The sequence below is a fragment of the Lampetra fluviatilis genome, chromosome 3 (assembly GCF_964198595.1).
Source record: "Lampetra fluviatilis chromosome 3, kcLamFluv1.1, whole genome shotgun sequence".
Lineage (NCBI taxonomy): Eukaryota > Metazoa > Chordata > Hyperoartia > Petromyzontiformes > Petromyzontidae > Lampetra > Lampetra fluviatilis.
The window spans coordinates 33,720,986-33,747,524 of NC_136277.1; the positions used below are offsets into that span (position 1 = coordinate 33,720,986).

Genomic DNA, 26,539 nt, shown 5'->3' on the forward strand with positions numbered 1-26,539 from the left:
TTTATTATGGATACCAAGAAGGAGCTGTCCAAAAAGTAATGCTACAGGAAGTCATATCCCACCAGCTGATACCTCTAAAGTCCTGAGTTTGGTTATATGTACCTGACACATCCTCCATCTGTTTGCATACTCATGTAAGAATCACCAAAAATATATTGTATCTATGTCGATCTTCTTTTGCACCGTACGTAGCCAAACGTGCTAGTCGGAGGTGCGGGGAAGGACAACAATAATCTTTATTCCGAATGGCTTTTTTTAGTTCTTTTTTCCGAGCCAACTTTTGTTACTGGACATGAACTTTACCGTCGTCATTATGGTTCGTGCACTGCTTTCACTTTCTTACTTTTGCTCCTGTTGCTCTTTTCCATTTGCTTCATTGCTGTACCGAGTTTTTGTTTATGTTTTAGCTTTTGTGATTTTGCTTACCCAGGCCACTCTTGCAAATTAAGACTCTCTCCCTCTCTCGAGCTCTCCCCCTGCTTCAACAAATACACACTCGAGACTTGAGAGTACTCGCCGACGCGACGGGATGGTGGCGGCGATTGGAGTGAATCGTTGGATAAACCAGCGCGACAACCTCAGGCGAAAAATCGCTCGGGCTGAGAGGAAATCGCGACGTGTGGACGGATCTGTTGCAGCTCCAGAAACTCGGCAAAACCCCGACACGACCCAAGGCCTGGCTCGTGCTGCGGCTCTCGCGTGTGTGCTGACGATGGTCAAGCGAGCGATGCCACACAGGGTCACGGACGAAGCTGACCGACGGTGGGGGCACCCGAAAAACCTCATGGCCCCCCCCCCTCCCCCCGCCATGGCCACACTGCCACTCCACCTCTCCCGCCACCTAGGGTTGCCACCTAGGGTTGCCCCCTCTGGGGAGGAACAAAAAAAAAAACCTAGACAAACCATGGCAATACGAATATTTCACAGTGCCAGAAGAGGGGAAAACTACACACAAATGCATTGCCTCAAATGCCATATGATTATTATAATAACCGCAATCTTTAAGTAACGTCCCAGGAAGACTCGCAGAGTTCCCAAAAACAACTACCTCAAAATAAGACAGATTCTGTGAAAACCGGGACAGGTGGCAACTCTACCCGGATCTAAACCCCCCGCCACCCCCCACCCCTTTACCCCCACGGACTCGGAACCCCCCGCGGGCGCCACTCTCAGCACTTCTGCAGGTCGTCGCGGATCTTCTCTTGCTGCAGGATTCGCCGCAGGTCGCGGAAGCTGGGCCGACACGCTGGCTCCACGTGCCAGCACGCGCTCATGGCGCTGCTCACGGTGCTGGGGCACAGCTCAGGGGGGTCCATGCGGTAGCCATCCTCCACGTATTCCACCACGTCCTTCAAGGGCTGCAGCGACGGGGGTCAAGAGGTCACGAGGTGGAGGGGGGGGGGGCGGAGGGGGATCGGCGAGGAAACACGAGGTTATGGTGCAACGTAGAGCACAGCGTTTGCATCGCATCTGTTTGTATGTAGAACTTCTTTCCCACCGTACCTAGCCAACCGTGCTAGTCGGAGGTGTGGCTAAACGTGACTGCATCTTAAGACGCTGTTCTGAAATTGGAGGAATTGCTGTTTTGTAGACAGGGAGATATTGGTCACTGTGCCAGTCGATGGGTGTCTGTATGAGTTTATGGGTATATGCGTGCATCTGTGGGTCTCTGGGTGCATCTGTGTGTCTCTGTGTGCGTCTATGGGTCTGTGCGAGTCTATCGGTCTCTGTGTCCGTCTATGAGTCTCTGCGTGCGTCTATGGGTCTGTGTGCGAGTCAAGGGTCTGTGTGCGTGGTAGGTGAGTTGGTGAGTGATGGTGGCGCTGGTGAATATCCTGCCGCTCGCTCACCACGCGGGGGTAGGGCACGCGGCCGAAGGAGTAGATTTCCCAGAGGAGGATTCCAAAACTCCACACGTCTGACTTGGTGGAAAATTCCTGCATCCACACACAAATGCGAATCATCGTAATCATCGTTTGCAATTTCCTTTGAAGAAAAAAAAAACCCACCGTCACGTGTACTTGATCATACAATACAAGACAATTTGCTTTGGTATGTTGCTCATGCAGAGCATCCCAAATCCCTCGATAATAAGTAGCGTGAAAGAAACTCAATAATCGTTCACCCCAATCAATCCGGCTCAAACATGAGCCAACTCAAATGCGCGTGTTAATTTGGTTTATGCGAGACTTGGGTACTCTGGCTTCGGTGGTGGGGAGTTAATGATGACGTCACCCTGCTGCTGCTCTATTTAAGACCGGGAGCCAGAGCAGAGCCTCACCATTCTGGCGAATTGCCCGATGATGCTGGATGCAATTACCAGAGAAACGTCCTACTCAAATTGTAAATGTTGTGGTATCACGCTTCAACACACCGGTGGGCTAAAGCAGTGAACTATTTGTCTTTTGTCAACGTGACACTTTTTTACTGATTGGCCGTGTCGGGTGGTGGAGGGTTACGACACATTTATAAATAACGCGATCTAAACCCAAAAATGTTGATTATGAATAATATTGGTCGCGAAAGCCTGCTACCACGTGTTAAACGGACTAACAACTCTCAAGGCCCTCCCTCGCCACGGCTGATCTGAGACGACCGCCAGGAACCGCCCAGAGCTCATTGTGAGCCAATCTCAAGATGCGAACACTCGGAGCACGACGTGTCAGCGATTCCTGGAAACACGAAGGCCCACGTGCCATGAAGGGGCCATGTGAGTACAGTAGCAAGCCACGTTTAATAAATAACGCCTGACTTTCAACGACATTTCAACACTTCCTTCAAATGGCACTGCCTCGAAAAGGGGAACGAATTTAACAGGTGACGTTTTGGGGGGGGGGGGGGCGATGGTTCTCCTCCGTGTGCGATGAAACATAGCAGAGCGAGAGAGAGGCCCAAGAGATTGAGTGAATAATAGTTGGAGACTGCACGATTCACCATATACATCGCTTACACACGGCGTCCCGTACACGTCACGATACACTCTGCACCATGTGCGCCGTGGGGCCATGCGTGGATGTAGCAGGAAGTGAGTGCAGCGAGCGAGAGGACGAACCTCCTCCGCTCCACGCTGCCGGCGCTCGCACTGCCGATGCGAGCGACCAGCAGAGGGCGACGGGCGCTTACGCGACCGGCAGTACGGACGGGAAGAGTTTAAAGCGCCCCTGGCAGTCGGGGCAGGGGTGACATCAACTCTCTTCCTTATCAAGATGACCTATCGGGGTGCGTACTTCCTCAGACTGTCATTTGTACTGGAGCCTGCCATAAGAATGTGGAATTTCCCACCGCTGGTTCGGGGCCATGATTGGAGATGAGCCAAGTGGCACCCGGTGGCCCAACTGAACAGGGAGACACTTTGACCTTTGACTCGAACAATCTGTAGCTCTTAAAAAAACGTCGTCCGGTGTTCATTGTGGCGCAACTGGAGGCCTCTTCACGGACGTAATTACGCCGGCACCGTGAAGATGAAACGTTACTAAGGCAATTAAAAATGGGGAAGGGTTAAGTGCCACGGCTGGGGTTAGCGCTAGGGCTCAGACTAAAGCTGGGGTCCGATTGGCTGATGTGGTTAGAATCATGGCTAGTGTCTTGTCGGCCATTTAGGTTAGACTTAATGCTCGGGTCTGTTTGATGTGCTGAATCCACTGCCCATATCAATCTGGCCCTCCTTTCAATGACCATCCATGTACACCCTTGTCACGGCTTGCTCGCTCCCCCCGATGCTGCCCCCAACACACGCGGCTAAAGACGCTGCCCACGTGACTGGGCCGCGAGTCCCGGCTACATCACGAGCGAAAGATCGAGACGGCGAGGGAGACGGCGAGGGAGACAGTCGTCGAGACAGCGAGCGAGTGAGCGCGCGGGCAAGCAAGAGGTGCCATGGCGGCGGCGGCGGCGGCGGGCGACCCACGTGCTTGCGCAGCGCCTCCGGCGACGTCCACTTGACAGGCAGCTTCTTGGTCATGATGCCCTTGCCCCGCTCCCCCGCCAGGCCGAAGTCGGCCACCTTGGCGGTCATGTCCTCCGAGATGAGGACGTTACGGGCCGCCAGGTCGCGGTGCACGAAGTTCTGCTCCTCCAGGTAGTCCATTCCCTCGCACACGTGACTGCTCACACGCACGCACGCACACACGCACGCACACGTCAACACGTGCAATCGAGCACGCACATGCACACACACGTGTACGTGCACGAGCTCGCACGTGCAGTTATACATAAGCACAAGCACACACGCGCCCACACTGGGATGTGCGCACGCACACAAACGCACAGACACGTGCACGCACACGTATACACACACATGTCGTCACACAGCAACGTGCATACATCCGTAAGTATGCTCAGACTGTTGGGCCAAGTGAGCAATGAGACCTCCATTGAATTGATGATGATCATACTATATTATACAAAAAAGTTTTGCTGGCTGATGCGCAGGCAAGTGCATAGTCGTGACGTCACCACGCACATCTGCGTGGTAACATCACCCGTGCAAATACGAGGGCAGTGCTAGTGATGATTAAGAATCAATATGGTTACGAGCGATGCTGATGACGACGACAATGACGATGATGTATCAGGACTCACAGGGCAAACGTGATCTGCTCCACTTTGGTAATCCCCGCGCGACCCCGTGACCTCAGGTAGTTGATGAGGCTGCCCTGTGAGGGGAGGGGGCAGGTGACGGCTCAGACGCAAACTCCCTCTGCTCACAGACGAAGCCGAAACTTCCAAGAAATCCCGTTTTCATTTTCAAACCAGCCACGTAGCGTCGGAGGAGGAGGGGGGGGCTAATCTTTACTTGATGACACACAAGCTGTCTCGAGTAGTTGGTGGGTTGGGGTGGTGGGGGGGTGGTCAAAATATAAAAATGAGACCGCTAAGCGATGGGTAATGCAGCTTTTTTATATGAGCCGAGAAGGTTTCACCCCGAGTCAAGACTCTCTTTCAGAAGGGACCTGATAGGTTTTTTTTCCACGCGAGTAACTCGTTCTATTGTTCTAGTTTGGACCAGGGCACCGGCACACAATGTCCAACTCTTTCTTCGAATGACATCGCAGGATCCATAAAGTTCTCTCTGAAGTGGACGGCGCGTAGCTCATGGTTTGTACACCCGCGGTGTCAACCGGGAAGGCGTGCCGGGATCGAAACCAGGAGCGGCAAATACGCCATGGCTCAATCCAAGTCATGGGGGGGGGGGGGGGGTAGGGGGCAGCTGGAGCGGAATGCACGATGGACAAAATCAGATGGTAAAATCGTCGCCTTTGCTGAGTTCCTTTCACACGGACCCGCATTGTGTGCCCACACAGGTTTTTGTGCGGCGGCCCTTCAAGCAAGGTGACACCACGCGTCTGTGTGAAATATCCGCATGAATTGCCTACGATCTATTCTTTAATCTCGCCATTAGATTACGTCCCGTGGGCCGGAGGAGTCAGTTTAACACGGAGGCTTTCGCGAGCAATATCCACAAGAGGTTTGTTGGTTAGATTGCGTAAATATAAATGTGCCGTTAGACCCGCCACCACCCGACACAGCGAATTTGTATTGTAAATGTATTTACGAAAAAGTGTCAATGTTATAGTGGGTTTACTCTCCAACACACCGGCGTGCTGTACTAGTAACAAATTGGGACGTTCTGTTTACGGGACAAACCTTACTAGTTGCCTGTGTCGGGTGGTGGTGGGCTTAACGATGCATTTATATTTACGCGATCTAACCCACAGACATCTCTGTTGTGGATTATTAAGCGAAGTTGTTTGTCTGCCGTGCCAGGAGGACGATGAGGGCAGCCGCTCCGTGCGGACCGAGGCGGCGTTTGCCAGAGCGAAGTGGAACAGATCTCTTTTCTTTTTGCTACGTTTCGCACCGACGTGATGCAACCAACAAAAGGACAGAGAGAGAAAAAAATGGAAGAGGCCACGCCGGAGTGTCGAGTCGGCACTGGTGAAGACCCCCCCCCCCCCCCGGGGTTTGTGCATTCCAGATTCCAGCCACCCGTCTGTGATCAAACCGGATCTTCCAGTGTGGGGAGTCGATGGAACGCTCAGCCGCGACTTCACGCACACACAAAAAAAACCCCCACCATTGACTATTGTGGCGTTTCGCATAATAATATCGCTGCAATGGCAGTTCTGAAAAATAAAAACGTGCGTTACACACGTGTGTGTGCGTGTGCAATCCGGGTTCGATTCCCACTCGCGTTCAAAACCAGGGACGATTATCTAAACCGGTCCTAGGCCTCCTCAAGGTCAACTCAGCCTCTTTGTCTTCGTTGTGCCGTGAGCAGGAGTGATGGGTGCAGGGAGCGGTAGTGGAGCTGTTAGCACGCTGCACTGCGAACCCGGCGGCTCGAGGTGGAGTCGCCAAGCACACGGGCAGGGGGGGGGTGGTATTTTGGGTGAGTAGAGCCGGGCGACCTCTCTACCACCGCTTCGCCTCCGAACTCTGTGATGCTGCCATCTCGTTAGCATCATCGTAGCCGTGGCCTCCCCGTGGGCCTCCCCGTGGCCTCCCCGTGGCCTCCCCGTGGCCTCCCCGCGGCCCTCACCTTGGCCATGTACTCGGTGACGATGTAGAGGACCTCGCCCATCGCCGCGCCCAGCAGATTCACCAAGTGGCGGTGGCGGAGCTTCCTGGTGGGTTTGGTTAGAGCGAAGGGACGTGGTCCGGGGATAGGGTTAGGAGGTAGGGTCGTAGACTTAAGGATAACGTTAGGGTCAGTGATAGCATTGGTGACGGATACAGCACGAATAACAAGTAAAAAACTCAACACATTCGTCAACAACACTGTGGCCTTAAAAAGTCTAATAGTGTGCGACGTTTCAGGCAATGGCTATAAGTCACAGCAAAAGGCAGGCCATCGAGGATGAGTGGATAGCAGTTTTAGAGTCGATAAGATGTTTCTAAACCATGGTAAGATATTGGGGCAGGCTTTGTGGTTATGGATTGTGTTGGGGTTGTGGGTTGTGCTTGGGGTTGTGTTAGGGTTCGAGGTTGTGTTTGGGTTAGGGGTTAGGCTTTGGGTTTAAGGGTTGTGTTAGGGTTTGGGGTTAGGGTTTGTATTAGGGTTAGGGTTTGAATTAGGGTTAGGGATTGTATTAGGGTTAGGGATTGTATTAGGGGTTGTCAGGGTTAGGAGTTGTGTCAGGGTTAGGAGTTGTGCTAGGGGCTAGAATTAGGTTTTGGGGTCAGGGTTTTTGTCGGGTTCTCCCTCGTCACGATGGTGATCTCGGACATGAACTCACGTCATGATGGTGATCTCAGACATGAACTCACGTCATGATGGTTATCTCCGACATGAACTCACTTCATGATGGTGATCTCGGACATGAACTCACGTCATGATGGTGATCTCGGACATGAACTCACGTCATGATGGTGATCTCGGACATGAACTCACGTCATGATGGTGATCTCGGACATGAACTCACGTCATGATGGTGATCTCGGACATGAACTCACGTCGTGATGGTGATCTCGCACATGAACTCACTTCATGATGGTGATCTCGGACATGAACTCACGTCATGATGGTGATTTTAGACGTGAACTCACGTCGTGATGGTGATCTCAGACATGAACTCATGTCATGATGGTCATCTTGCACATGAACTCACGTCATGATGGTGATCTCGGACATGAACTCACGTCATGATGGTGATCTCGGACATGAACTCACGTCGTGATGGTGATCTCGCACATGAACTCACGTCATGATGGTGATCTCGGACATGAACTCACGTCATGATGGTGATCTCAGACGCGAACTCACGTCGTGATGGTGATCTCAGACATGAACTCACGTCATGATGGTGATCTTGCACATGAACTCACGTCATGATGGTGATCTCGGACATGAACTCACGTCATGATGGTGATCTCGGACATGAACTGACGTCGTGATGGTGATCTCAGACATGAACTCACGTCATGATGGTGATCTCGGACATGAACTCACGTCATTATGGTGATCTCGGACATGAACTCCTGCAACGTCGACGATTCCATGTGGAGGGACTTGACGGCGACGGCAGTGCCGTTGTACTGGCCCAGGTACACGTCTATGGGACAAAGACAAAGATCCCCCGTGTAGCCTTAACAGCCTCTGTTGGGGCAAGTGCTGTTAGCGAGTAGCACCTATGAAGGCCAGCACCACGCCCGGCCACAATGTTTTTACACATCAGACTAGGTACTCAATTGAGGCCTAGTCGACCTAGGAGAGGCCCAGGACCGGTTCAGGTGCAACTGAAGATTACCCCCCACCCACCACCCCTGCCCCTATGCAGCAGCCGGCACCCCCTCGCCACAAACCCCAATAGAGGCTGTGACGACTCCCGGCTCCGGGTGACCTTCACTCACCTCCAAACTCGCCACTCCCAATCACCTCGCCGAGCTTCAGTTCGTTCATATTTATGACCCGGCCACCTGCGCACAAGCAAATACAAAGACGCCCTGTATAGTCAAGACAGGCGTTTGGGGCAAGTGCCGTTAGCAAACACCAAAGACACACCAATACCAACATTTACCACTAAGTGATGGTGACGTCACCACGGCACCTGTGCCAGGCCAGGTGCGCTTTGAGGCACCTTGGCACACAGAGACACGCACGCAGGCACAAGTATGTGAGCGAAGCAGATAGTGATTCCTGCTCACCTCCGATTGGCTACGTACGGTGCGAAAGAAGTTCAACATGCAGTACATACATGGGTGGGTCAATTAGACAGCGAATGAGCGCGTGTGAGAGTGTCCAAGTTTCATAGTTCATGAGTGAGCATGCGAGTGAGTTCGTGGGCGAGGGAGCTTGCAGGAGGAGTTGGAGTGACACTCACAGTTCAAGAACTCCTGCTCCTTCATCGCCAGCGCCGTGCTGGTGAGGCGCGGGTAGGTGAGGCGCGTACACAGCCCGTTGGCGTCGGTCCAGTAGTACTAGCGCACGGACACAACGAAGACAAAGATCCCCCAGGTAGCCTTCAACAGACCGTTGGGGCAAGTGCTGGGTGGGTGGCCAGCACCATGTCCGGCCACCTTTGTCTACCCATTGCTGATGTTTACAAACCACACGACCAGCTACAAATTTAAATCTAAGTTGCCCTGGCTAAAGTTGACCTGGCTTTGAGCAGCAATCAAACTCCGGCCGCCGAGTTCAATAGCGCAGGGTGCCAATCACTGCGCCACCACTCCCAACACGCATGGACACACACACTTTTCCTCAGGCACAGCTGATCTGCGCCCACCGGCTGTTTGCCGAACCGGCTAGGCAGGCAAGGGGGTATTTATTTTATGAGCGAGGTAGGTAATGGGTCAGGGATTTTCCACGTGCTTGGCCAGGCTGCCAGGTAAATTATTAGGACCCGAGAGGTTGATACGCAAGTAGACAAGTCAGGAGGGAGGTTGCTAGGCAGGCAGACGGTCAGACAGGTTATGTAGGGAAGTAGGGAGCCAGATATGTACGCTCATAGAAATTTGGATATGCAGGCAGGTGGACGAGTCTGCAGGCATGCATATTGGTCGGTGTATAGGTGGAGAGGCAGGTAAAGCAGAAGGTATGCAGGTAGGTATGTGTCCATTGTAGGTAAGTACTTAGGCAGACAGGTAGGTAAGTCTTTAGGCATGCAAGTGTGTATGTATACATGTAGGTTGGTAGGCAGGTAGGCAAGTCATTAGGTTTGCAAGTGGGTATGTGGGTGAGTGGGGAGGGGGCCTACGTCTATGAGCTTGGGCAGGCTTTCGAAGTCAACGCCGGGATCCACGGAGAACTGCCCGTGATGGCAGGCCACGTGGTAGTGCTCGACGCGGCTGCCGCAGCTCACGCACAGCGTGTAGTCGCCCGGGTAGTTGGTGGACTCCCGCACCAGGAAGAGGCCGTCCGAGCGCGGCATCAGCAGCTGCTCCGCCTCCTCCCGCGAGATCTTCCCGTGGAACCAACTGGGGATGGCGGTGGGGGAAGGGAGTGGGGGGGGGGGCACGCCGAGGGGAGGGGGGCACAGAGGGTACGGGACAGACCCAGATGTGTTTTTTTCATTATCATCATCATCGTCGTCGTTCATGTCAGAGCTGTATACAGCTCAGTGGGCCTTGCCCGAAGAAATAAAGAAGTAGTTGAGTTTGGTCAGAGCGTATTCTTAGGTTTTTTCGGTAAAGTCACGTAGGTAAAAAATTGAAATTAATAAAAGTAAAATAAAAAATAAAATGTATTTTTTATTTTACTTTTATTAATACATTTTTTTAACCTACGTGACTTTACGAAAAAACCTAAGAATATGAATCCTTGCAGTCACGAAAGCTTCAAATCTAGAATTGGTCAGAGCGCTTTTAGAAACCTGAACCCAGGTCACGAAAAATACGTCTAAATTATCATAGAATGTCACCTGGAATGTGCCTCGAGATGGAACGTCTCATTTGCAAGGGAGTCCGGGGTGCTGACTGACGCGCGCATTGTTAACATGCAGGAACGCGTGTGCACGCACAGGCATGTGTGCACGTGCATGAACGCGTGCACACGTATCCCACATCGGGGGCGTATTCGGTGCCAATTTAGGGTGGTGGTTTTACTCTGGGCTCACTAACCACGGTGAGTGGCACAGGCCATCACCAAGATTCCCCGGCGTGCCAACAATGTAGGACAAACACGCACGGTACAGGGAGCAGTAAAGCAGGGTGCAGGAAGGAGTGGTGGGGGGTGCAGGGAGGTCTTTGAGGAGGGGGGGGGGCTACGTGGAGGTGCGAGGGGGGTGCAGTGTGCACGCACAGCATGGAGTCCATCTTCTCCCTGGGTGGGGGGCCGACCCCCTTCGGCTGCTGCGGATGCGAGGAGGAGGAGGAGGTGGGGAGGCCTTCACGCCCAGCAGCGACCTCGGCAGCGCAGGGGTGGGGGGTCTCAGAGAGGAGGAGCGGGGGGGTGCAGCCGGAATTGGAGGGTGCACGGAAGAGGGGGTGATGCAGGAAGGAGTGCGGGAGGGGGGTGGGGTGCACGCACGGCATGGAGTTCATCTTATCGCCGGTCGGGGGGGCGCCCCCCCTCGTTTGCTGCTGCATGTAGGTGATGGGGATGAGGCCTTCACGCCCGGTTGCGTCCTTCGCAAGAAACCACTGCTTACTCTGTGGGGGGGGGGGGGGGGAGGAGGCACCGGGGGGGGGGGGGGGGGAGGCACCGGGGGGGGGGGGGGGACCCGGGAGGAGGGAGACAGTCAGAGGTGTCGTCATCATCATCCTCGTCATCTATAAGTCGGGTAATATTCATACTCGAATATTCATTCTAAATTTAAAAAAACTGAGTATTCATAGAAGAATGCGTCGTCATCACCGATTAAACAACATCATCGCCATATATATCACCGTTAATTACGACTGTCATCATCGACACCTTCACACCATCGTCTTCGCTATCTTCATTTACACTCGCGTTTACTACCATCGCGATAATCCTCATCATTGGCACCAATGCCATCAATGTTGTGATTGTCGTCAATATCATTACAATAATACAATTACTGTGACCATCATCATCACCTTTCCACACGTACAGCTCGAAGTCGAACGCAACCAAAACCGACAACACGCGACGGGGCACAGCATTCAGAGGATCCGCTAGAGGCCCCACCAAATTCACGTGGAGCACCCGAAGAAAGCGCGGACGCGCGAGGGGACAGCACCGCAACGCGCGTCTCTGCGGCGGCCACGCCTACGTTGGAGGGCCTCACGTTGGAGGGGCGCACGATGGTGAGGCGGTCGCCCTTCGCGAAGGGCAGGTCCTTCTTCTTCTCCCCGTTGAAGCTGAAGCACGCCACGCACACCGACCCGGGCTCCCAGCCGTGACTGTTGGCCTTCGTGGACGCCTGGGTGGCCGCGGGGACAGCCTGCGGGACACGGACGCGCGCCGCCACCACGTGTTTGTTAGAACAACGTGTTGAGCAGAGTCGTGATGGTGAAGAGTAAAGGCGCGCGGCGCTGAGATTTGCTCGCTCGCGCCACTGCGGGCGGAAGGGCCTTCACTGGAGGACGCTCCAGACAGCCGCTTCAAGGCGTGTTGAGCAGACAGCCGCTTCAAGGCGTGGTGCTTTCTTAGTCTTACTCTTCCACGCGGGTCAGACGTCTCGACGAGGTGGGACGCACCCCCACGCCTTCTCCCACCCATCTATCCTACTGGGTGCATGGAAGCTGCGGTAGGGCAGGGGTGGCGGTGGGGGGGGTTTTCAAGAAACTTGCATCGTCGTTTCAACTGTAGTGCCGGGAGATGGCACCGAACTGGAAACATCAGCATTGCAATTCGCGCGGCGTGTTAACTGTTACACAGCAGCATCATCCTCTATAATTTAGCTGTGGCCAAGAAAGCCTCACTTGAGTGTCGAAACTCAATCTGATCGAGTCTCACGATTATGATCTGGTATTTAAACGCATGTCCCACCACCACCATCGTAATCAGCGTTGTGAACCAAGTCACCCTTGCGATTGAGATGCATCCTGATCTCTGGAGTTCTCACCTTTGCTAAACAAAATAAACTTCAAGAAATTTGATGATCATCGAGTATCGATATCTTGCCTCCCATGCGGAATATCGCGAGGCTCCACACTGTTGTCCTACGAGGAAGAATGGTCCTTGCCGAAGGAATGTGGAATTTCCACCACTGGAAATTCCACATTCGAATTCCAGCCAATGGGAGATGAGCACCACCACCACGCTCTTTTTGAGCTCCCGAAAAACGTGGAAACGCACTTCAACTTTAGTGGACACACACACTCACTGGCACGGGTATACTGACTCGCAAATGTCAACTTTCTAACATATTACAGCCAAAACGCAAAGTGTCACCTGGCAGTGATCTTCACCATCGGCGGCCCAGTGTTTGGAAATTCCACATTCCTATCCTGGGGAGTGGTTCATCCGTAGGACGACTGTTGGCGCTCCGACACGGTGGCGCCGCTAATTTTCTGCACACTGGAGTGACGATGGTGAAGGTGGTGGTGAAGGTGGTGGTGAAGATGGCGATGACGGTGGTGATGATGGTCGGTTTGACGGCTTGGCCAATGTAAAAACACGTCAATCCCCTGTGTGCAGACCAACCTGCCGTGAGCATACATTCGCAGAATTCCGGTCCGCGTCTCCACATACGAACACGTATTTACTTTAGTCGGGACCCGTATCATCCGCTCGCATTGGTTTAAGCGAGTGAACTCTGGACCGGTCAAAAACCTGCCCAAAAACCAGTCCAGAGTGTGCTTGCCACAAAGTAAACAGCCGTCTCCAAGGCCAATAGACGAACAGACTTGTACATATTCGTATTGTACACGTTCGTATGTCTACGTGGATGCAGCACGTATCCAAATTTGCCAAACTACAAAATGACTGAATTGGCTCTGTGCAGTCATCCATCCCCTACGTGCAGCAGACGAATCATGCCCCAGGCCAGTCTCGCACACAAGGCTCGCCCTGGTCTCTAGAGGACTCTCACTTTGGTTAAACAAAACACATCTTGCTTCACGGCCATCTCCTCTCGCGCAAGGCAACATCGTGACGGGTTGGAAGTTTCACAGATCCCTTGTGGAGTTAAGAGGTCATAAATGACCCAGCTCAGCACCCACGTTAATGATAACAAGGTCACGTGTATCATTAACAGGGGCTTTACCAGGTGGGCGGTGGGGGCGTACCGCACTATGTACCCAGGAGACCCGAGTTCTAGTGCCTGGCGAGTGGAATCTGAAGCGGTTTTCACCACCACGACTTCCCTCCAAGCACCCCTTTCACTAAGCACCCCTTTCACTAAACACGCACGCGCCCAGCGTGGTGAAGTACGGTCACCCCATCCGTATGACCGGCGAGGCGTGAGGGAGGCCTTCAAGCAGCAGTAGACTTTACAAAGGGATGTCATTATTATAATTTTAAAACGCGTACAGAGGTCCAGTAAGTCGACCCTGCACCGCACGTGAACAACCACGTGCTACGACAGGGCATCATCCTTCGGCGGGGCAGATGGAACGATCACCACAGGGTGACTCCGCACCGAGACATTGGACTTTGCACCACATTCACCGGATCATGGCTTAGCAACGTTTCAGAGTCGCAGTCATCGTGCACTGTATCGAGAGCCCGTGCGGCGGGGTTGCATTCCTGGTTAAACCGGCGGGGTAATTTTAGCAACATTTCCGGCCAACTTCAGCTCCTAAAAACAACAAAAAAATAACTTCAACAAAATGTGGAACTGAACTTCGCTCTTGAACGCATCTCGCCCCCTGCCCAGTGATGCCACTTTGGCTGGCTACACCACAAAGACAAAGGTGCCCCGTATAGCCTTTAAGGAGGTGGTGGTGGTGGTCAGCACTGCGCCCTGCCGCCTTTGTCTCCCGAGTGGCGATGTTTTAACACGTCGCCCCGAGTACTCATTTATAACGTCTGAGTCGACCTAGTCGGAGGGCTCGGGACTGGCTCAGGTAATCGTCACTGGTGGTGGTTGCCCGTGAGCGGGAATCGAAATCGGGTTGCGCGGTCCTCAAGCGCAGTGCGCTAACCGCTGCACCACCGCTCCCCATGGCAGGTACCTTCACCCCTGGCTTCTGGTCGTGGTCACCCCCCAGTGTTGTTCAGCGCAAGACGGATTATTACCGCAAACAAAAGTCCCATTTCGCCGTCTGATTTATCGGGGGCAAGTGCTGTTAGCGAGCACCTATTAAGTCCGGCAATCACGAAACACACAATGTGCGCCCGGCCGACTTTGTCTTTCTCCAACGACTGCACTGTACTTCCTTTTTTGGCCGAGTTGACCTCGAGGAGGCTCGATCCCGCTCTGGTTACCGCATGCCTGGAGGCACTGTACAAGCAGGAATTCGGGAAGTCGGCGCTTGCAGACCGCACAGGTAAAAGCGCACCCGATAGCCTTGACCGACTCGTGGGGGCAAGTGCTGTTCGCGAGTAGCAGCTGTAAAGGTCAACACGGCACGCGAGGGGGGGGGGGTGTGGCCAGTACCATGCCCGGCCGCCTTTGTCTCCACACACACGCGCGCCAATCATCGGCTTGCTATGCCAGGTGAACAATACGACAGCCAATCATCAACTATGAAACGGCCGATACGTAAATGAGAGAGCAGTACTCACGGGCCCGTGTTAGACACACACCACCTCCCGACTCCCAGGCTGCTAGCCAGGTGAGCGGGCGAGAGTGAGCGCAGGTGAGGTGGGGGAACAGGTGCGGAAGTGAGGTGGTAAGCGAGGTGAGAGAAGAGTGAGCTGGAGAGAGTCAACAGGTGAGAGGTTCGTATTCGAGTGCGTACGTGGACGAGTGGGTGAGCAGGTTGCAGTGAACAGGTGAGAAGGTAGACAGGTGAGAAGGTAGCTAGCTAGGTAGATGAGATGGATGAGGCAGGTGAGAAGGCAGACAGAATAAAAGGTGAGAGGGTGAGCAGGTGAGTAGATGAGGTCGATCTTACCGCGTTCACGCGATTTACTTGCACAGCGCGACACAAGCAGAACAGGTGAGTCGAGTAGAGAACCAGGAAGTAGAGTTACCTCACCCTCCCCCTACTCCCTCCTCACCCCCATCACTCCCTCCTCCTCACCCCTCCGCCTCCCGCACCCACGCGTTCCCTGTCTCTTACGACACCGGGTGATGAAGCCGTCTTTATTTAAGCCGGCAGCCGTGCAGGTGCAGGCGACTGCAGCTGTGTGCGGGCCTATCGCCGTGGATTCTGCTGGAGTGCTACTCATCATGATAATCGTCGTCTTCGTCGTCAGCCATGCTCTAGCCACTGCTGGGTGACGGGAGGTCTCCCCGTGACGTCACAATCTCTGCCTACTGGACACGGGCCGAGTTGTATCCCAGAATCTGTATTTATCTTGGAAGGAATCCGATGAGCTATGAAGCTCTGTGTTCACAGATGTCCAGTAAGTCGCAGATGTCGAGGAGGTCGCAGATGTCCAGGAGGGAATCTCCCTCCATCCCCCCCCGGTGGACGGCCTCTGGGCCACGTTCCCTCCCACCTTTGGCGGCCATCGCCCCTTGTAGCCATGACGCGTTCTACCCGAGTCAACTTGTCCGGACAGCCTCAATCTGTGCTCCATGTGTTCCTCAATCTGTCCTTCCTCATTATCTTAATCGCAATCATCAGCTGTTCGTTACTGATTTACTAAACACGTACATTTTTTTTTGCTCATATCAAAAGTGGTGGATTGATGAAAGGGTGGTAAGTAATTTGTGTTTTTTTCCTTCACAAACGTTTGGCACCAAAAAGAACGTTCGAGTGTTTGACGGAATGCTGAACTTGCAATCCAGAGGTCGCCGATCCGGTTCCTTCTCCCGGGGCGCCACTTAACCCCCCCCCCCCTCATCCTGCCACACCCCCGCCTCTGTCCACCCGGCAGTGTCAATATGTTCACCGCAGTATGGCGAAGGACAGGTCACGTGTGGTGGGGTAAAGTGTGGGCACTCGCACACCTTACGAGACGTCTGGCCACGGCGTGTTAAGCCAAGCGTCGGCAAACATATCTTTCAGCAGGATTTCTTTAAAACTCCCTTGAGTGCAGTAGTAGGGCCTTCTGCCAGCAGTAGCGTGAGCCAGCAGTTGCAGGGCTGCGCATTTGCCTGTTGTACGTGATTCACATTCCCCCGCGATGGGCAGCGAGCGGTTGCGTAAGACAATTGCACGATTTCCTCGTGGTCTTTCATCTCCATCGCCTACACCCACTGCAGGTGGACGATGAAGTTGCTTTATGCAAACCGGCCGTGAGACCTTTGTCCCTTAATTATCTTTTCGCTTGGAGGGTTAAATAAAGATGTGGGTGTCACCGCGTGCTCACCACAATCTGTGTCCACGCCTCACACCTGAACGAGCTGCCCACAGCCTCAACGTAACCATCCTCCACTCCTCCCCCCCGTCTCGGATTCCACTGTTGGATGAATGCCTTCCGGATCCGCCACCGCCGCCACCCCTCGCGAGTTTGGGATGTAATATTAATCCACCTGGCACCGACACGCACCAGCTGATCTCATCGCTCCGTCTCCCCGCTGGAGGTGCTCTCGGATGCGTTCCATACCCCACCGCCCCGCGCCCACCGTCAAAACCGAACCCCAGCCTCTAAACCAAACAAAACTACGTTTCATGTGACCAGGTAAGGCCACTGAGATATACAGCTTCCTCTCCACACCCCCCACAACGCCCCCACCCCCTTTCATCCCCGTCGAGCAGAAACGCGCCCCTCTGCACCTTTAGCCGCGATCACGTGGTCTCACCTGCGTGCACCTGGGCGCTATCGGCCGATGTGGCGCAGGGTTCCCCAAGTCCAGTCCTCGCGACCACCCATCGGCACGCTCCCTCTGTCCGCGTCTAACAATTCACTCCTCCTCCTCCCCCTCCTCCTCCTCCCCCTCCTCCTCCTTCTCCTCCCCCTCCTCCTCCTCCCCCTCCTTCTCCTCCCCCTCCTCCTCCTCCCCCTCCACCTCCTCCCCCTCCTTCTCCTCCCCCTCCTCCTCCTCCTCCCCCTCCTCCTCCTCCCCCTCCTTCTCCTCCTTCTCCTCCCCCTCCTCCTCCTCCTCCTCCCCCTCCTTCTCCTCCCCCTCCTCCTCCTCCCCCTCCTCCTCCTCCTCCCCCCCCCCTCCTCCACCCCCTCCTCCCCCTCCTCCCCCTCCTCCTCCTCCCCCTCCTTCTCCTCCCCCTCCTCCCCCTCCTTCTCCTCCTCCCCCTCCTCCTCCTCCCCCTCCTCCTCCTCCTCCTCCCCCTCCTTCTCCTCCCCTCCTCCCCCTCCTTCTCCTCCCCCTCCTCCTCCTCCTCCTCCTCCTCCCCCTCCTCCTCCCCCTCCTCCTCCTCCCCCTCCCCCTCCTCCTCCTCCTCCCCCTCCCCCTCCTCCTCCCCCCTCCTCCCCCTCCCCTCCTCCCCCTCCTCCTCCTCCCCCTCCTCCTCCTCCTCCCCCTCCTCCTCCTCCCCCTCCTCCTCCTCCCCCTCCTTCTCCTCCCCCTCCTCCTCCTCCTCCCCCTCCTCCTCCTCCCCCTCCTTCTCCTCCCCCTCCTCCTCCTCCTCCCCCTCCTCCTCCTCCCCCTCCTCCTCCTCTCCCTCCTCCTCCTCCCCCTCCTTCTCCTCCTCCTCCTCCCCCTCCTCCCCCTCCTCCTCCTCCCCCTCCTTCTCCTCCTTCTCCTCCCCTCCTCCTCCTCCTCCTCCTCCCCCTCCTTCTCCTCCCCCTCCTCCTCCTCCCCCTCCTCCTCCTCCCCCTCCTTCTCCTCCCCCTCCTCCTCCTCCTCCCCCTCCTCCTCCTCCCCCTCCTCCTCCTCCCCCTCCTCCCCCTCCTCCTCCTCCTCCCCCTCCCCCTCCTCCTCCCACTCCCCCTCCTCCTCCTCCCCCTCCTCCCCCTCCTCCCCCTCCTCCTCCACCCCCTCCTTCTCCTCCCCCTCTTCCTCCCCCTCCTCCTCCCCCTCCTCCCCTCCTTCTCCACCCCCTCCTTCTCCTCCTCCTCCTCCTCCTCCTCCTCCTCCTCCCCCTCCTCCTCCTCCCCCTCCTCCTCCTCCTCCTCCCCCGCCTCCTCCTCCCCCTCCTTCTCCTCCCCCTCCTACTCCTCCTCCTCCCCCTCCTCCTCCTCCCCCTCCTCCTCCTCCTCCTCCCCCTCCTCCTCCTCCCCCTCCTTCTCCCCCCCCCTCATCCTCCTCCTCCCCCTCCTCCTCCCCCTCCTCCTCCTCCTCCCCCTCCTCCTCCTCCTCCCCCTCCTCCTCCTCCCCCTCCTCCTCCTCCCCCTCCTTCTCCTACCCTCCTCCTCCCCCTCCTCCTCCCCCTCCTTCTCCTCCCCCTCCTCCTCCTCCTCCTCCCCCTCCTCCTCCCCCTCCTCCTCCTCCCCCTCCTCCTCCCCCTCCTCCTCCTTCTCCCCCTCATCCTCCCCCTCCCCCTCCTCCCCCTCCTCCCCCTCCTCCTCCTCCCCCTCCTCCTCCTCCTCCCCCTCCTCCTCCCCCTCCTCCTTCTCCTCCCCCTCCTTCTCCTCCCCCTCCTCCTCCCCCTCCTCCTCCTTCTCCCCCTCCTCCTCCCCCTCCCCCTCCTCCCCCTCCTCCTCCTCCCCCTCCTCCTCCTCCCCCTCCTCCTCCTCCTCCCCCTCCTCCTCCTCCCCCTCCTCCTCCTCCTCCCCTTCCCCCTCCTCCTCCTCCCCCTCCCCCTCCTCCTCCCCCTCCTCCTCCTCCCCCTCCTCCTCCTCCTCCCCCTCCCCCTCCTCCTCCCCCTCCTTCTCCCCCCCCTCCTCCTCCTCCCCCTCCTCCTCCTCCCCCTCCTCCTCCTCCTCCCCCTCCCCCTCCTCCTCCCCCTTCTCCTCCTCCCCCTCCTTCTCCTCCCCCTCCTCCTCCTCCCCCTCCTCCTCCTCCTCCCCCTCCCCCTCCTCCTCCCCCTCCCCCTCCTCCCCCTCCTCCTCCTCCCCCTCCTCCTCCTCCACCTCCTCCCCCTCCTTCTCCTCCACCTCCTTCTCCTCCCCCTCCTCCTCCTCCCCCTCCTCCTCCTCCTCCCCCTCCCCCTCCTCCTCCCCCTCCTTCTCCTCCCCCTCCTCCTCCTCCCCCTCCTCCTCCTCCTCCCCCTCCCCCTCCTCCTCCCCCCTCCTTCTCCTCCCCCTCCTTCTCCTCCCCCTCCTCCTCCTCCCCCTCCTCCTCCCCCTCCTCCTCCTCCTCCTCCTCCTCCTCCTCCCCCTCCCCCTCCTCCTCCCCCTCCCCCTCCTCCCCCTCCTCCTCCTCCCCCTCCTCCTCCTCCCCCTCCTCCTCCTCCCCCTCCTCCCCCCCCGTTCAAATGCAAATCGAGCGCCGTTCCTCGCGCACGCGCCCGATGATTGTTAAACACGTCCCGAGGTAACTAGCGAGGTAACTAGAGAGGTAACTAGCGAGGTAACTAACCAGGTAACTAGCGCCGTCAGCACGTGGCACACGCGTAGACACCCACACTGAGATGTCGGTCTCAATTTGCATCTGGCCCTCTCTGTGGAGAGAATCGATTCAAATGCATACCAATGACCCCTCCCCCCACTTCCCATCATTCACGTGCCCCCCGCCCCCCCACATAGCAATGCCCCCTTCCATCATTGACGTGCGCCCTGCTACCCCTCACATAGCATTGACCCCCCCCCCCCCCATCAGTGACGTTCACCTGCCCAGTGCCGGATTAAGCTAGTGCGGGGCTGCAGCATATGATGTTATAAAGGGGACGTAAATAAAAGAAACACGTAAATATTAAAAAAAACATTTTTTTCATTTGCTATACAGCCAGATAATACGCCAAATCGCTAACCTTAAACACCCCATCGTTCATAAAAGTTGAAGGCGGTATAGTACTATAGTAATAGAGCAAGTGCAGAATCACTGAACCGGAATTGATAGCTTGAAAGCATTTAGCGCGGGGTCCTTGAAAGTGCGGGGCCCGTAGCATTTGTAGCAACTCATGCTACGAGGATCATCCGGCACTGCACCTGCCCCCCACAATCATAGGCAGCCCCTCGAGGTGGCTGCAGGACGCCATCGCGGACAGGGTGACGTTGCTGGCTCTCTCGCGCCGTCACCTCGTGAAATAGAACAATTGTAATTGTCCACGACCCGAAGCGTCGCCATCGCCTCCGTTCTTCCTACTGCCAGGTTCGCGCTCCTGTTGCTGCGCGATCGCAAAGCAAATCCGCGGGCCAGAGTACGGACAATTATTCGCATGGGTCGTCGTCGTCGGAAGTTCTCCAGCTTACGATAGAGCGGGCACGGTCTGGTCTCACCGACTGATCCCGCTCACGGGGTGGTTTACATCATGGGACCTCCCTTGCCAGTATCAAATATTAGAATAAATTTTACCCTTTCTGGCAATTAAACACCACAACAGAAACCTCGTGCAAGGAATCGTATCTGCATTAACCACATAGACTCGTGGTGACCATACAAGCAAAAGACACGTGCTCTGGTAGTATATGATGATGCGTTGTCTTTGAAACTGATTGGCCCACACCAGAGACAGCTTTCTCTAGAGCTTAGTCTCAAACAGAGTTAGGACAGAGGACGCCAAAAGGTTTGCCATGAGGGTGCGGGGAGTGGCACTCTCCCCCACCGCCACCCTTTAACTCAGCCACCCTTCCTCACAAATACCAAAGGCTAAGCACGTGCGTCAATAGCTCTGCCCTGAAATATTTAACAAAATAAAGATTTCAATAGGCGACGTTTCGGGCAATGGTCCTCCTTCACAGTAGGTGGTGAACCCTGTTTACTCCGGAAGCCGTGACTATCCCCATCCTCATCACAGACCTCCTCCCTGCCCCGCTTCTCCCGCTGCCAGTCCCCGTGTCCTCCTCGTCCTCCTGCTCCTCCTCCTCCTCACCTCGTCCTTCCTGATTGAGCTGACGGCTCCGGGTTTAGCCATGGCGGCGGCGGCGAACCGGCTCGGGTCAGGTGAGGTCAAGGCAGGTCACGTGAGTTGGGTGCTCGGGTTCACCCTTCCGGCCTGTATCTGCAAAACAAATGAGCACAGAGGCCAGGGGATCGCTAAGTCACTCGAGACGGATGCGTGAAATGCATCATCGTCGTCGTCATCAAGAGACCGTCATCTCTCCACCGCTGGATGAAGGGCTCCCCCAACCGGCGCCATCTCTCACGGCGTCGCCATGCCACAATCCACACATCCGCAGTGGGTGTCCCTCGTGGGTCGTCTTCCCCCCCCTCCTCCTTGGGCTGCCGCTCCGCTTTTAGTCTCGACCACTGGCCATCATCATCATCATCCACTCATTCATTCATTGGAACGGCGTGTGCTGCACAAGGCCGTTCATATTACAGTGCGCAACTTTTAATCCGCCAATGCGATTCAATGTTTAATTCACTTATCCTCAACGGCCGATGTGCGGTCACCAGTGTTCACGTACCGATGTTTACGTATTGCCCTAATCTTGTATGATATTTTATGACCGTATTGATTTAACGTCGCAGCTCACTTTGCTTGCCCTCTGGCAAGGGACGTCTGTCTCAATGTGGTCTCGCCGCGTTACAAAAGTTGTCACCCTGCTGATGATCATCAATTCACAGATACCTGCCGGCCACTCACAACCCACCGAGGACTCTGCTACCAAGCCACTCTGAATGGTGTTGTGTCCTCGGTGAAAGCCAAGGGCAATTCTTGCTCAAATGAGCAATGGGGATGGTGTTTAATTCTCGTTTACAATCCTGAGACAGTGTTGGAAATTCCACGTTCCTACGGCGGGGTGGCGCGTCTGTGCATATGACTACAACTGTGGACTTCCTCACGAAGTGTGCGATATCAAGGACAACACCACGAGTGTCCACGTGTTTCAGAGAGTACGTGTGCGAGCGTGTTTGTGTGCGAGACACTGTGGAAGAGAATGGGTGGGTTCGTGTGTGCGTGAGCGCGCGTGAAGGCGTTGTGAGCGTATGTCGGTGGGTAAAGGTGGCGAAGTGGTTTGCGCATTACGCTACGAACCCGGCGATCCAATTTCTGAGCTACGGGAAAAATCATTGACGAGCGAAATATGAAGCGTTCCTTGGGCCTTGCCTTAAAAAAAAAAGACACAACGCTTTTCAAATACGTCGGCCCATTTAACTTCCAGGCCAATGTTTGCCAGAGTGGAATCTAGATCGGCAGGCAAAAATGTGATCCGGATTCACGTTTCCGAGTGTCGTCAACATATAATCTGGTCCGTGCGGGTTGCCAAAGTCTGTGCGGTTGGTGGGATGTGCAAACATCATAGTTTGATGGTTATACTGATGCATTAGGTGGAGGGACAGATACATGCGAAGGAGGAGGCGAATTTCATTTTCGCTTATTGTATTATTTAAGAGAGTCCAGCGATTAGTTACAAGACATCACTCGCCACTGATGTTTCAGACAAAGCAACGCGCTAATCGCTGCGCCACCGCTCCTCACTTCTTACAGACGTAAGTCATAGCTGAAATAGCTTCCTCACCATGCAGGGCAGGGTTAGGAATTTAAAACCAGTAGTGCTGCATGCACAAAATAAACAAAAGCCAGGAGGAAGATGATTCCAGATGCGTTACAAATCACGTTACAAATCACGTCATTCCAACAAGCTAAACACACGACTGTGAGGAGGCAATGGGCAGGCGTGTCAAGATCACCGTGGCACGCGCACGAGGGCATTGTGTCACCAGGATCCAGGACCGATGTTTGCCAGGAACACACTTAAGGCCGAGTCAACCCAGGGGAGGGGCCCAGCACATGAAGCTCTGATTAAGTTTGCCACTGATGGGGTAGCTTTTGCTGGGATCCAAACCCAGGTAGCTGCTGGTTCCGGTAAACGACACGCAAATATCACTCGTTTAGCTTTACAGGGGCAATTGTTAGACACTGCGCACACACACACGAGCACACACCCATAATCACGGTCGCACACAGTCACACTATCACACACACACTCGTAGTTACAATCATGCAGTGGTAATCAGTTAGGCGTAGAGACCATCACGCAGTCGTATTCAAGAGCACACATGCACACACTGCAGTGTACTGTACTCACGCAGTCACAGACAAGACAAAGATGCACCCGTGGAGCCTTAACAGACTGTAGGGGCAAGTGCTGTTAGCGAGCACCTATAAAGGCCGGCACGGCACACGAGGGGGTGGGTGGCCAACACCACGTCCGACCGCCTTTGTCTCCCTAGCGGCGATGTTTACACACCGCAGCAGGTACTCATTTGAGGCCGAGTCGACCTAGGGGAGGCCCAGGACCGGTTCAGATAATCGTCACACTGGTGTTGGCCGTGAGCGGGAATCGAACCCGGATCGCCGGGTTCATAGCGCAGCGCGCTAACCGCTCCACCACCGCTCCCCCCCCACATACAGACACACATACAGACACGGTCACGTGCTCAATCTCTCACACGGACAACCACTGCAACCACAACAACGCCCATCTCGCCTCACCTCTCGTAGGGACGCTTCGAGCCACTCCCCGTTGCTTAAATCATCACACGTCCCGACATCCCTCTGCGCCTCTCATTCTCTCCCCCGCCTACTCCGTCTCTCCGGCCGCCTTTGTCTCTCCGCACTCTCCCTCATCGGATCTCTCGCGTCGAGGCTGGAGATTGGAGTCGCTTTAAATCCAATTGTCGCCTCCCCCCCCCGCACCTCAAGTTATTTCGGGCCCGCGAGGGAAAGTATACAGGGGTTGGTGGATTGCGTTCAGAACGGAAGGAGCTCGGTTTACGTGAACATTTGAGGTGGGAGGGGTGTGGAACCATAGGCCTGCAAACACGAGGTCCTCACATGAGCAACTCACTTGCCTTTCGCCGTGCACTCTGTCTTACACGTGTACACCTCCACTGTGAAGAGCACCCACCGAGTGCCTGCGCGTGCGTGTGTGCACACTGCATTAACACGGATCAATGTCACAATTTCCGTGTCGCTACTAAATTCGTGGCGGTGGCAGGGTGACTAATAACCAGGGCCCAGAGAGCGAGAGACGTCGACTGGATGTGGTGTGGCGGCTGCAGACATATTTATACAAACATCAGTGGCGAGTGATATTTGAATCTGGCGTGGGCCTCCCCTAGGTCGACTCAGCCCTGAAACCGGTAACCAAGGGCTTGGTGAAACAAAGGCGGCGTGGTTCTGGCAACCCCCATCCCCTCGTGCGCCGTGCCGGCCTTCATCGTTGCTACTCGCTAACAGCACTTGCCCCAACAGTCTGTTGAGGCTATACGGGGGATATTTGCCTTTGAAGGTGCAGGGAACAGCTGCTGCCGTTGCTCGAGAAGGTTCAGTGCAAGGAGCGAATGCCGGATCGCAGTGGAAGGCCGTGGCGTTTTGTGGCATCAACCCAACTGCACAGCGCGCCCCTGTAGTTACGCTTGCGTTCTTGATTAAAGTTCGCGAGCGGGCGATGTGAGATTGATAAGGAACAGGTAAAGCAGCATTGCCTCAGCGATAAGGGGTTGACGGGTGTCCAGGAAAGCCCCGGCAGGCCACAGAAGATGCGGGCTGCGATACGTGGCACGCATTCAGCTCGAGGTTCATAGGGACATTGTTTTTGCATTTCACGTTTTTGAACCACGAATGATTACAACGGACATGAGACGGAGGTGTCGTCGTGATTGTATATCAAGTAGGCCTTCCTCGGCCAATTCGAAGTAGTTTGGTTTGGCGGGACCTCCACGATCTAAGCCAAAAGAAACGACGACTCGGAGATGTGGGGAGGATGAGCAAAGAGAGGTGCAGGGGGGGGGTGTCGTGAGACGAGGGAGAAGATGTAGCCAAGCGAACAGAGGCGTAGCGAGATTCATACGAGAGATGTAGACCGGAGAGAGAGAGAGAGATTCACTCGCGTTACATGTTAATTTTAGCTGATATTTGGTGAATAAATATCACGTTTTTTGTCCATTTAATTCGAGGCAACTTGAGACACTCCGGGGGCCCTTGTCGTTTTGCGCCGTTTGCCGATGCCATGGGCCACAATTGGGCCGGGTGAGAATGTCAACTACAGAGGAGTGCAGCGAGTTTGTTAAGTGCAAGGCATTTTTTTTGCTGACAAATTATTTCCCACCGCCACCCAATTGAAACGGGATCGGGACTCGAACCACAAAAACCATCGAGGAAAATAAATTCTACGGACTCAGCAAATTTTAATTCCCTTCCCACCCCCCTCCCCCCACCTCTCGGTGGTGAAACAACAAGTTGCAATGTCCGTGCCACTTTACAGGCGCAGCCGACAGAGAGATAACGTGACTCTCGTATCGATTTCATCCGAATCTATGACTTTTATTGATTTCAACGGCAACGTTCGAGTGGCGACATGGGGAGAGAGTGTGAATACGGAGTCTCAAATGCACGCGGCCGACCGAGATACAGGGGGGTGTGAGTTGTTACCACTTATTAGTAATTATGTATTAGTAATTATGTATTAGTAATTATGTATTAGTAATTATGTATTAGTAATTGTGTATTAGTAATTGTGTATTAGTAATTATGTATTAGTAATTATGTATTAGTAATTATGTATTAGTAATTATGTGTTAGTAATTATGTATTAGTAATTATGTATTAGTACTTATGTATTAGTAAGTAGTGTCACTGCCACGAGGAGATAGACCGTTGGCGCTCTGCGGCGGTAAACAACAGACAACTGTCACTGTCCACGCGCTCCTCGTAACCCCCCTGTTCAGCGATTGTTTTACGGAGCAAAATGCCACGGCAATGTGTATGTCGAGTTTGTGTAATCTTGATTTGAAGCTTTCGTGACTGCAGGCATCCATACTCTCGGGTTCTTTCGGTAGTCACGTGGGTAGAAAAAATAATAAAAGGAAACACGACGTTTCGGTCGCAACACAAGCGGCCGTCTTCAGGTGAGAAAAATGATCTGCTGTTGTGGCTTTATATAGGCACGGGAGGGGGGGGGGGGGGTTTGGCTGTCGGAGTTCACAGGGGAGAGGAGGGGGTTTGTGAAGTGGAGGGACGGGTGGAGCTGGAGGAATTAGAAAGTAAATGGATTTTAATTAGTAATTGGACAACAATACACACGGGTGGGCGAGTGAAAATCACAGCAGTTCAAACACAATCCTTCTAATGATTTCTCAATCTGAATCCATCTTCTCGATTAAAGTTGTGTCTGTGTTTG

At 54.8% G+C, this 26,539-nt stretch overlaps 1 protein-coding gene across 1 annotated transcript; it reads right to left on the reverse strand.

Moving 5' to 3' along the window:
• Window positions 1–1,149: 1,149 nt before the first annotated feature.
• On the reverse strand, window positions 1,150–23,935 carry LOC144949877 (tyrosine-protein kinase CSK-like). Its single transcript, XM_078879871.1, has 13 exons — window positions 23,851–23,935; window positions 21,280–21,408; window positions 11,694–11,849; window positions 10,970–11,091; window positions 9,699–9,918; window positions 8,823–8,919; window positions 8,353–8,418; window positions 7,952–8,054; window positions 6,542–6,626; window positions 4,582–4,655; window positions 3,908–4,103; window positions 1,851–1,937; window positions 1,150–1,358 (listed from the first exon to the last, which is right to left on the reverse strand). Exons 2-13 carry the CDS (start codon window positions 21,319–21,321, stop codon window positions 1,170–1,172), a joined length of 1,437 nt encoding a protein of 478 aa, XP_078735997.1. The 5' UTR covers window positions 21,322–21,408; window positions 23,851–23,935; the 3' UTR covers window positions 1,150–1,169.
• Window positions 23,936–26,539: the final 2,604 nt, after the last annotated feature.

Excerpts from the sequence above, each read along its gene's own strand:
- LOC144949877 (XM_078879871.1), bottom strand. The coding sequence starts at position 21,321 with ATGGCTAAACCCGGAGCCGTCAGCTCAATCAGGAAGGACGAG. Across the intron at positions 8,055-8,352 it reads TGGGAGTGGCGAGTTTGGAG|ACGTGTACCTGGGCCAGTAC; the intron begins GTGAGTGAAGGT and ends TTTGTCCCATAG. Across the intron at positions 4,104-4,581 it reads GAGCAGATCACGTTTGCCCT|TCACGTGTGCGAGGGAATGG; the intron begins GTGAGTCCTGAT and ends GCGTGTGAGCAG.